Here is an 11,989-nt window from a genome sequence, read left to right as displayed (position 1 = left end):
CATACATCAATTGTTACTTTATTGGCTCTTTTCACTCATGAAAACTGTTAAAAGTTGACATAAATTTTATAAAACTTCAAGTCAAAAAGATAAATTTGTAATTTTAATTTGTTATATATTGCCTTCTTATTCCTTCAAAGTATTCCCTTTCTTATTCTCCATTATAATATTTAATTGCATGTAATTTAAAAATTTTAATCGTTGAAATCTTTTTGGTGCCACACTAAAAATAATAATAATAAATAAAAAAATAAAAATACCTAAAGTGTTCTGTATTTATTTTTAACAAAATTATATGTATAAATATATATAAATAAAAATTTTCTATTTTTTGGACAACTAGTATAATAAAATACTATAAAAACTTTTTCTAATTTTTGTCAGAGTTTTTTTCCAAAATGGTCCCTCGACTATTGCTCATTCTCAATTTTGCATTTCGACTTTCAATTGCACCTAATGTGGTCCCTCGACTTTCAAAAACTCACCCAATTTGGTCCTCCGTTACATATTTCATCAAATCAGTGTTAAAATGGAGGGTATTTTCGTCCATTTACCTATTGTTAGCCTAATAAACATTGAAAATAGTTGAGGGACCATTTTGAGAATAGTCAAGGGACCATTTTGGGAAAAACTATTTTATTTATTTCATTTTTGTTTATTTCCATTTTTTAGACTCTATAATTTAGAATTTCTATACATTTTTTTCTTACAAATATAAATAGTTAAAATCGCTCAATCCAACCTCAAAATTTTTAACTTTCTTTACAGACTTTTCCTCTAAATATACAAACTATTCCTATGAAGTTTTACAATAAGTTCCAAAATATACAAACTATTCCTATGAAGTTTTACAATAAGTTCCATAAATTTCATTTTTTTTTTATGAAGTTTTACAATAAGTTCCATAAATTTCATTTTTTTTTTATGTTCATAGACAATCAATCACTATGTATCACATTAAATATTACTTTTACCATTAAAAATAATATTTTTTTTCAAGGGTAGACACCCAAAGAGTGTAAACTGTAGGGAAAATATTGGACCGAAAGGTAAATTTTTCTAGTAAACTTCTCAGGTGAGCCGAAAAGTAAAATCTCGTCAATGTTTCTTGCAATATTTTCTGTATTTGATTTCGAAGTAATTATTAAATTTTATATTAATTTACATTATTTAAGATATTGTATGACATCTTTTATATGTTTTCCTCTTCTTATTTTTTTTTTTATTAAGGTAAGTATAATTTATTTTGTAATGTGGACACATTATTTTTAATAATTTTGATTTAATTAAATTATACCTTAATTATAAAAATCCTACCTAATAATTTTAGTATATTACACGAGACACAATAATTATTATAAATAATGTTTAATAATTTTCAATTTGTATTCAACAATAAAATTTATAGTTAATTTTTAAGTCAATCATAAAATCTTTTGTGCTGTGGGCACATTATTTTTAATTATTTGAGTTTAATAATATTATATCTTATTTATAAAAAAAATCCAAAGTAATATATTTAGTACTACAGATGTGACTAAGAATTATTTTAATCGGTGCTTGAAAATGAGTATTTATAAAATTTACGAAACTTATTGTAAATCTGCATAGGAATAGTTTGTATATTTAGATAGAGGGAAAAAGTCTGTAAAAAAGTTAAAATTTTTTAGAATGGATTGCATGATTTTAACTATTTATATTTGTAAGAAAAAAAATGTATAGAAATTCTAATTTTATAGAGTCTAAAAAATGAAAATAAACAAAAATGAAATAAATAAAATAGCTTTTCCCAAAATGGTCCCTTGACTATTCTCAAAATGGTCCCTCAACTATTTCTCAAGGTTTATTAGGCTAACAATAGATAAATGGACGAAAACGCCCTTCATTTTAACACTGATTTGACGGAATATGTAACGGAGGACCAAATTGGGTGAGTTTTTGAAAGTCGAGGGACCACATTAGGTGCAATTGAAAGTCGAAATGCAAAATTGAGAATGAGGAATAGTCGAGGGACTATTTTGGGAAAAAACTCTTTTTGTCATTATATTGAATTTATCAATATTATATTTAATTCAATAACTCATAAAATAATACATAATGACAAAATCGAAGGAAGAGGGATATTATTATTATTATTATTATTATTATTATTATTATTATTATTATTATTATTATTATTTTGAAGCAGAATATTATTTATTATAAAGTGAGTAGAAGATATACGCAGAATTTTTATTTCTGGATTATGAGTTATAAATTTTGAGTATTAACATTATTTTATTTTATCTTTATATAATTCTAAACGTATGTGAGTAGCAGTTTGTATTTTTTTCAGTTAATTACTGGAGAAAAAAGTATTGAAAATATTTTGCATAAGGGAATAAAAGGGGATGCTTCAAAAGAGAGATTGAGGGAATAAGAAGGGCATTGTAGTCACATATGAGAGATTGTGGGTTCGAGCCTCGATGGAGGCGGTGTTGACTCTTTATGTTTCAATAGATTGAGAAAGTAATTATGAAGAGATACTGTATTATAACAGTGTCAATAGTACTCCAAAAAAAAAAAAAAAAAAAAAAAGGCATTGCAAAACTTCTATTAAGTTTTATCCGTCGAATCCAACTGTATTTTTTTAAAAAAATTACTCTGTATACTTTATCGAGTATAAAAGACATGTGTAATGACTGACACCTTAGAAATTTTTATATTTTATATACTAACACTAGGAATGACAATGGTTCGGTCCGAACAATCCGATTCAAATCGAACTGTACATTGCAGAAACTAAACCGAAATCATACCATACAATTTCGATTCTGGTTTGATAAAATTGGAAACTGAAACCGTCGGTTCTGGTTCAAACCAAACAAAATTAAATAATAATAATAATAATAATAATAATAATAATAATAATAATTGCTAACAAAAGAGAAGCCAATGACTTTTAAAAAATATAACATAAAAAGCAACAATTTAGTTTCCTAACTATCGATTTTTTAACGTATTTGGTCATGCCGGTCAAATATCGCCGGAAAAACATAACCCATTTTAAATAATTTATTCATAGGGGCAAATTGGTCATTTCACTTCCTTGACACGGTCCCTTTCTTTTCCTTCTTTCAATCGTCGTCGAACGGACCATTTTGGTTCGTCGGAGTATCCGGCGTGGATAGCAGCGTGGAGGCGAAGGCCGACGACGCCATTGTTGCACTCACTCCAGTTCGTCAATCCCGCCGGCGTTAATCCATCCGACGCACAGTCCTCAATCTCCCAATTCACCCTGAATTCAGGATGTTCTTGACGGCTATCTGCCCGTCGACGTTAATCCAACGCACGTGTTCAACGTCGCCGTAGTGACCAGCTGTATCGTCGAGTACGACTCTGGGCACCCCTTCGATCGACTTCAAGGTGTCGGACGGTGTCTGCGACCGACATGAGAGGCCGAGGGAGCACTTGGGCACCCCCTCGGTTGAGGATGGTGTCGGATTCCACTGTGGCTTCAAGCAAATCGGACTTTAACCATGGAGAAGAAGCAGGTTGGACTTTGGAGAAGAAGAACAGAGGATGAAAAGACCAAAATGCCCCTCTTATTAAACAAATTAAAATCAGTTACAACTTCCTGGCGATATTTGACCGGTGATTTGGCCGGCAGGACCACATTCGTTAAAAAATCGATAGTCATGGGACTAAATTGTTGCTTTTTAAAGTCGCGTACTCAAATTAATAGGACTCCAATAGTCATAGGACCGAAAGTGTAATTAACTCTATTTGATATAATCCTTGTTTAAAAATTTCAGAATGGAAAATTTTCAAAAAAAAAAAAGAAAAAGAAAAAAACAAGCAAAATTTATTGTTGCATTTGAATTATTTTACAAATTTCAGAATGGAAATCGTCGGTTTCGATTTGCCATTTTCTGAAACTGTGAACCGTCAGTTCGAAACCGAACTGAACCGTGATCACATCTACTAACACTAAATTAAATGTTGTGAAAATTTGAATTGTGAATAACATGTGTAAATCCTTATTAACTAAATGAAGCACATAAAATGGAACGAATAGGTACATATGTTACAATGAACAAACAATTAAAAAAAATACTCTAAAATTTGTGAACATCTAATATACTCTAGTTTATTTAGTGGGTTTGCCAGAAAGCTTGATTTGGGTTTATTAGAATAATAAAATGTTTTACCACTAGAAGGCAGCTTTGACAGCTTGCCAGTGATAAACAATAAAGCAATATTCCTTGTTAGTGGTCAAAAGAATTTGGAGGAAAATGAAACAAATGCCAATCATCTCTAATCTCTTCAATCATGTACTGGAAAGTGGAAATCAATTAACTTTAGTGTCTTTCAAGTCCTTCAGAAATTCAGGGCCGGTCTACGAAATTTAAAAAAGACCCCATATATGAAGAATTTGTTTTCAGATGATCAATTTGTTTACTTCTTCTTTTTTTTTCACTTCGCGATGAATGTATTTTAGGCAAAGTTGTATAAAAAAAAATTATTATAAAATCGATCTTAACAAAAAAAAAAGGAACAAAAGCACACAAGTGGCACTTATATGAATCAATCAATTCGAATCAGTCAATCGAAAATCTTTAAGTATTTGAGTGGTTGGTGTGGCGTAGGCACGACCGGCGACCCTTATACTCTTGGGCGGTTGGGTGGCGTGAGCAGTGAGTGTGCTACAACGTCTCTTTCAGTCTTTATGAGTTCAGTTCTCGACTTCCAAAAACAATTAACCCTATTTTTCTCTATAGAGATGGGCCCTGGGCAAGTACCCACCTGAAACCCCTTAGGGCCGGCCCTCAAAAATCACATTGCCTAAAAGCATGGTAATAAAGGGAAAGAATAACAATAGGGCTTAGTTCACTAGTTCGATAGGTAATATTTGAGATAAGAGACCAATATTTGAAACTCGACAAGTGAGCTGATAATTTGGTTGTGTGTGCTGAGCCACTGGAAAATGCAAAAGAAGATCAAATCAGTAAATTAGCTAGCTGCAACTCTTAAACAACAAATAAAGTAATTGATTTAGAGAAAATATGACAGCATTTCATTACATCATTTGGAAGAATTAGTACCTTGGCAAATAATATCCGATCCCAATCCAAGATCTACTCGTATCGATCATAACCCAGGATCTACTTATGTCTCCAGAATTTACAAGAAATAGAAAAAGTTTTGATTTGGGCCTGATTCCTCATTAAGCACACCAATTACAAGTTAATTTCTTGCCCACGATGGTCCGGGTATGCATGTAGCCTATTCTTTCGTCTTATTCTCATACCCAATCTCAAATAAGAAAACAAGTTTGATTGCTAGATTGTCCTTAGACAGACTATAAACAAAGGGACCTAATCATGAGAATTTAAACCATATATATCATGTTGCTTAAGATCGAAAATCAATACGAGGATGCAAATAATTTCCAATCCCTGCTAGTACTGAAGATAGTGGGATGAATAAGCTAAGCGAAGTGCAATTCCAGCTTTTCAACTTCATACCCATCTTTAATCCTACTACTATTAAGCTTATAACCACGAAATGCAGGGAGGTGTCATTTTTATTAAGTATACTTATGAAGTAGACTTAAGGTTTAGACATTGTGATTTTTTAATAGTATAAACTTATCTATTGATAACAATTTTTGGTCCATTATGCTATGAATGAATTATGGATTAATATTTATGTTATCGATAAATATATGATCAGTGCATATGATCCTTTAAAGATGTAGAATCTATTGTTCGATTACCAATAAGAAAAAAAATGAGGATTTTGAGTGGTTAATAACATCTACACACCAAAAGCTTCACTCACATATTCATTTGTACTAGTTAGCACCATTAGTTCTTTTCTCCAAAGTTATCACTTACCCATATATAATACGATATCATTTTGCACTGTATGGATATACTAAATCAAAATATAAATGGATTCGAACATGAAATGATAACAGATGATGGTAAAAATCGAATGAGATGTTAATGAAGAATGATTTAATCAATTTAAAATAGTTCTCACAGTATTATAACTCAAACGCTTTAATTTGGCTTCCGACCTACCACCACCGGTGAAGTCCCCGACTCCCCGCCATCTCCATAGCTACGCTATGTTTCGTTGTTGGCAAGATTGAACTCCCTCCCTGCAGTTGCAGCTAGCTTCTGCACTTGAAAGCATTCTTAAGTCAGCTTCGGTGGGGGTCGATGATGAGATGACTTCAAGTTAGTCTTGGGGATGCCTGTTCCACTCTTCTTACTTGCCGGAATGTTTTTTATGAGAACAACAGATGAGTTTGCTTTCTTCAATGCACTGGGAAAAAACGCAATGGATCCCATTAAATACTTGAACGTAATACACAACAGATTCATAGAAACAGAAACAGAAAACCGGAAAACTTCACCATTCTTACAAGTCTCTATGCTTCTTTTCAACAGTCTGGCCAACACTATCTAATGTCTTTTTACAGCCTTCTTCAAATTTATTCCCTGGTTGAAGTCCCTGCACAAATTCATGAACCATCATCATTCAAATTTATCAAGTACCTTAAATATGCAGCACCAAAACTAAATCCAACAAGAATCGCATTGCCACGTTCCGATTAACAATACTCGGATCCAATGCCCACTAGCTCAATGAACCAACCTCTGGGAAGGCAAATAGAGATGAGATGGGCTGAATTTATCTTCAAGACCCAATTTTTTTTATACAAACACTTGTAACTCACTTAGAAGAAAGCAAACTGGAGCAATGGGACCATTTGAGAAGGAAAGTAAGTTTTCATTCAAGATAGATGAGAAATATTTAGCAAGACATACTGCAAAAAGCATAGATTTGATTTGGCTAGACGTTTATGTGTGTGAGTGATGGAGGTCCTTTGATCACAAAGCACCCCTCAGGGTCTGATACCAATTGTACTTCCTGGTAGGTTAGTCAAGCACATTTTGATTATCTGGTTGTCATATCCTTCTTAAAATCAATTGGTGATAAGTATGTGGACATTAACCATTTAACCACATCACTCCGTGGTAAGCCACAATGCCACGTCTTGAATCGAGTAGGGGCTAAACTCGGCCGATTATTAATTAAAACAGGAAAAAACAAAGAGGCATTGCTTACTGATAAAGAATTGTAATCAGTGGATAGTGTGCACACGTAAGAAGAAGGAAAATCAGAACAAGAATGGTGATAATTAATCAATCAACCTAAATTATGCAGCACTTTACAATCAAGGCATCTTACAAGGAAAGTCTGGAATTATTGATTAGCATGGTTGATGCTTAATAACTACATTTAGACCGGTATAAATAGAGACCTTCTCTCCTAGCAGGTCTAGGAGCTGGGCAAGAAATCTTTCTTGAGGAGGCCGGAGGGAACCCCATGGTCTTTGTTTTTCCCCTTTTGAAATCTGAATTTCAGATTGCCTTTTACCTTCCTTTCTTTACCTTTTTGTTCCTGACCCTTTACTTGAACACTTACAGACTACAAACTAGTCAAATTATGCAGGAAGGAGAGGTACCAAATGACAACTATCCTTCAAGGCACTAATTTGCAGGGTGAATTTCTACTTAACATGTTTCTAAAGGCATCAAGATTCACTAGCAAAGATGCTCAAAATTAGCCAAAAGTCATCATCTTGTTTCACCCAAACCTCTTCCCTCCTTTCCTAGTCATCATCATACACTAAAAATTAAACTAGAAATAGTAATCCTGAGTGGAGTGTACATTTATATATATAGTAGGTAAATACCCTTTGCTAAAATAAAATGCTTAGTAGAAATGTAGAATTAACAAAATGTGGTGTTATCCCCAAATTCTTTGATGCAAAAACGTGAGAATGTATGTTAATAAAGTATAAACGCAGCAGATGAAGATTATTAGAAGATTTTCCATATTTAATAAGAGTCCAGAAAGGCAAGGCAGATAAGGAAGAAGATGACAGTAACCTTAAATTGCTTGAATCCAACTTACTTACTTCGATAATGTTTGGAATTTTAGTCTCTTCTCCATTCGAAACCTTGTGTTTCTTAATTCCACCGAAATTCCCATCCTCATTGGCTTTCCTCTTCTTCTTCTTCCCCAAATGTATCGTCGTCTTAGATCTCTTGTCGCGAACCTTCCACACATTCTTCTTTCTGAACAACAATTTATCGCATTTCCATGGCGCACAGCTCGTGTCTATCACAGTAACCTCGCTCCGGGAAAACCCAAATAAATGTGCATCTATCTTCTCCTCCTCTTCCTCGCTTTGCTCCAGTAGCTTCATTTCCACTCTACTCTGATCATCGCTCATCGGAGACGCGCTCTTGTCTTTCCCCCGGTCATCTCCGGAGCCGGAAACATTATTCAATTCCGACGAAGTAGAAGCGGCGAAGAACCTAGGGTTAATTTGTTTCCGGGGCCCCTTTTTTTGCGCTGGGAAATTACTCGATTCTCCCATATTGAACAGCTCAGAGAGGACATTGGTAAACGCGTTGAAGAGCTGTTTACCCCCGGCGGGATCGACCGGAGTTTCAAGAACCTGTTGTTTCTCCGAGCAGGACACTGAAGCGAGGTTAGTTTGCCCCAACTTGGTGGTGGGGTTAATTGGAGCAGGAGAATTGCTGGTCTGACGCAAGAACTGTTCAAGATTGAGGTAGTCTCCGGGCGGGAAGCCCTTGGAGGATCGGAGACGGTCGAGCCATTTAGAAGTGCCGGATTTCTGGGCGGAGATAGAACACAACATGGGTGCTGGGTGAGGGGTTTGGAGATTAAATGCGGAAAACCATCGGTGGGTTTGTGACAAAGACAATAGGAAGAAGCTTTAGAATGGGAAAACAATGGTGGAGAGTTGACACGTCTAGACAATACTGAGAGCATGAAATGAAACGACAGCAGGAGAGGGAGGGGTGTGTAGACTCTAGAAGAGAAGAGAAGAGAAGGGAATCGTCTTTTAGTCTTACACTTACTTATTGGTGAGGTCATGACAAAAACTCAAACTACTGCCTACTGGGGCATCTACAATAAATTCTCTGGGACTGGGAGGTCTATTATTCATCATAACACTCCAATATCTCATATTTTTAAATAATATATCTCCAAAATATTTAAGGATTGTTGTATGCCTTACTGCAACACCATCAGTGACTTTTTTGGTGGTTTGTTTAGATTTTTAGGCTTAAGTGAAAAAGAGAGGTGAGACGGAAAATGTTTATTCCTACAAATATAATTTTGTGAGTTTTTTTTTTTTTTTTTAAACAGAGGATTTTTGCAGCAAGTGCGTGTTAGGTGCACATGTCGTCTTAAAGAGCATATTGTTAAGCTTTTCTGAGCACATCATTGTGCTTTGCGGTGCACATTATTATGTCTTCTAATTTTTAGATCATAAGTGTGCTATATATATTATAAAAAAGCATTTGATCATAAATGAATCACTAATTACTAATTTTAGTTGAATATTGTGATCTTTTATGGTTTTGTGTTGAAGATGATGTATTTCGATATACATATGATATTTGTTTAAAAAATTTAATGTGTTTAGTTGGAAATGGTGTTAGTTGTTAACTTAGAGATTAGTGATTTCATTCTTAACCTATACAAAAATTAAATAATATAAATAAAAAATAAATTAATTGGTTGGCCCATTTAGTCTGTCGAACACGGGTTGAGTTAGGAAAATCTCAACCCATGATAGCTCTTCGAAAGGGAGAGTAACTATCTGAAAGGACGAGGGAGAAAGTCTCAGACCCAAACTACTAGCAAACAAATGGAAACTGGCATGGTACACGACAAAAAAGCAAATGGTGATCCGGCGGTAGTTGAGCAAGGTGAGAAAAATAAGGAGAACCTACGAGCTAAGGCGAGGTAAGCAGCAGCAGCGTTGCAACATATAGTAGTACGTGGCTATGACAAGTTGACAACTGTGAGAAAATAATGCCTATCGTAGTTGGGACAATGAAGAAACAAACATCCACTTTTCTAATTTAAACATGGTTAAATTTTTATTTTTTTTTTTCGAAAAGCAAACCAAACTTCGTTAATTCAAATTGGAATACAAGTCGTTGACAATAAAAAAAGGAGGGCTAGACGACCACTCCTGACGAACAAACAAAGAACAGGCTTCCCTAGCTAGACTATGTGCAACACTATTCGCTGTGCGGTTAACATAATAGATAGCTACGCGACTAAGGGAACTTAGCAAATCATTAATATCAGCAATAATAATATCAAAGGATGAATTCTCTCCACAATGCAAAAGTCCCTGAGTTACTTGGAGATAGAGCTGTCAAAACGGACTTAACTTGCCGGGTTAGCCCGTCCCGCCACGCAAAAAGGGTGGGGCGAGCTTTGATATTTTAGGCCCGTATTTTGACGGGCTTTTTAGCCCGCCCTTGCCTAACCCGCGGGCTTGGCGGGCCGGCGAGCCCATATATAATCAAGTTCAAAAACTTTTAGTATATAGTATAAAGGAATAAGGGCCAAATAGGTCACTGAACTACACACCAAAATGCAATTAGGCCATCAAACTCAAAAACAATGCAATTGGGTCTTTGAACTACACAAATCCATGCAATTTAATCCAAAATGACTTGTTTTACCTGCTTTGCCGGTTACTAATTTTAAAAATAATATTTAAAAATAATTTTAAATAAAATAATTAATTAAAATAATTAATATTTTAAAATAATTAATCGTTTCCGGCCGGAAGTTTTTTTCTTTTAATTTTTAATTTTTAATTTTTAATTTTAATTAATTATTTTATTTAAAATTATTTTAAAATATTATTTTTAAAATTGGTAACCGACACAGCAGGTAAAACAAGTCATTTTGGATTAAATTGTATGAATTTGTGTGGTTCAAGGACCCAATTGCATTGTTTTTTAGTTCGATGGCCTAATTGCATTTTGGTGTGTAGTTCAGTGGTCTATTTGACCCTTATTCCTAGTATAAATGATTTGTTATTCACTTATGAATTAATACATTATTTGATTATTTATTAGTTTTTGATAATTAATTACAAATCAATAATGAACATAAAGTTTATTCATTAAGTTTTAAATCACATAAGGTACTTAGTGAACAAATTTCTTCCAACCCCTAAAACACACACACACACAGAGAAAGGCCGACGCAAAAAAAAATAAATAAAAAAAATAAAAAAAGGTATAGGAATGAGGGTTTGGGTTTGGGAGAAGAAGAAGAGGGTTTGGATTTGTTCTGATGAGGAAACATAACACTCTTGTACTTAATACATTCATTTTTAAAAAATTAGTCATTTCATAATTAATTATGAAATGACTGAATTACCCTTGAAAAAATGACATTAAATGTCTAATTGTTACGGAAGGACCATAGGTGGCTAGAAATAAAAAGTAAAATGACTAAAAATGATTGATTTAAAAGTTGAGGACACAAAGTAGCGGTGTAATCAAAATTAGAGGACCTTTCACTTGTATTTACTCAAAAATTAGGTGTGTCCAATCTATTGTTTTTCTTACTGGCGTAAAACATTGTTGTCACTTATTAAATAGGACAGGGAAAATTTAATAAATACTTCGTAACTAATACTTAAATAATGAAATAAAAAATAAAAAAAAAACCAAACGAGAGGCAAAAAAAAATAGTTACAAAAATATATATGTTCATTTATTCAATTGTTTTGTTTTTTTCACTGCAATATGTCCTAAATCACTCAACATGAGAGAAATATTTGTGTGAAACGGTCTTACAAATCTTTATTTGTGAGAGAGATTGGATCAAGATAAAAATATACTCCGTAATACTTATATCGAAAATGTAATACTAATCAGGAATAAAGTGTTTTATATATATATATATATATATATATTTATATATATATATATATATTTATATAGTGGTTCTGGTACAGGAATTTGCTCAGGTGTAGATGTGCGATTTAATCTGAGCCATTGATTAAATCTAGATCAACAACTCAAGTCAATGAAAAAAAAAAAAAAAAAAAAAAAAAAAAAAAAAAAAAAAAAAA

At 33.3% G+C, this 11,989-nt stretch overlaps 1 protein-coding gene across 2 annotated transcripts; it reads right to left on the bottom strand.

The window, feature by feature from the left end:
* Nucleotides 1-5,896: 5,896 nt before the first annotated feature.
* On the bottom strand, nucleotides 5,897-8,940 carry LOC116014438. Of its 2 annotated transcripts, none has more exons than XM_031254493.1 (3): nucleotides 7,979-8,938; nucleotides 6,416-6,504; nucleotides 5,897-6,315 (listed from the first exon to the last, which is right to left on the bottom strand). In XM_031254493.1, exons 1-3 carry the CDS (start codon nucleotides 8,726-8,728, stop codon nucleotides 6,186-6,188), a joined length of 969 nt encoding a protein of 322 aa, XP_031110353.1. In that variant the 5' UTR covers nucleotides 8,729-8,938; the 3' UTR covers nucleotides 5,897-6,185. The 2 variants fall into 2 exon arrangements, with proteins under 2 accessions (XP_031110353.1, XP_031110354.1); XM_031254494.1 differs by having other exon boundaries at nucleotides 6,200-6,315; nucleotides 6,407-6,504; nucleotides 7,979-8,940.
* Nucleotides 8,941-11,989: the final 3,049 nt, after the last annotated feature.

The sequence above is a fragment of the Ipomoea triloba genome, chromosome 3, assembly GCF_003576645.1.
Source record: "Ipomoea triloba cultivar NCNSP0323 chromosome 3, ASM357664v1".
Classification (NCBI taxonomy): domain Eukaryota; kingdom Viridiplantae; phylum Streptophyta; class Magnoliopsida; order Solanales; family Convolvulaceae; genus Ipomoea; species Ipomoea triloba.
This window is presented reverse-complemented; position numbering and strand designations above follow the sequence as displayed.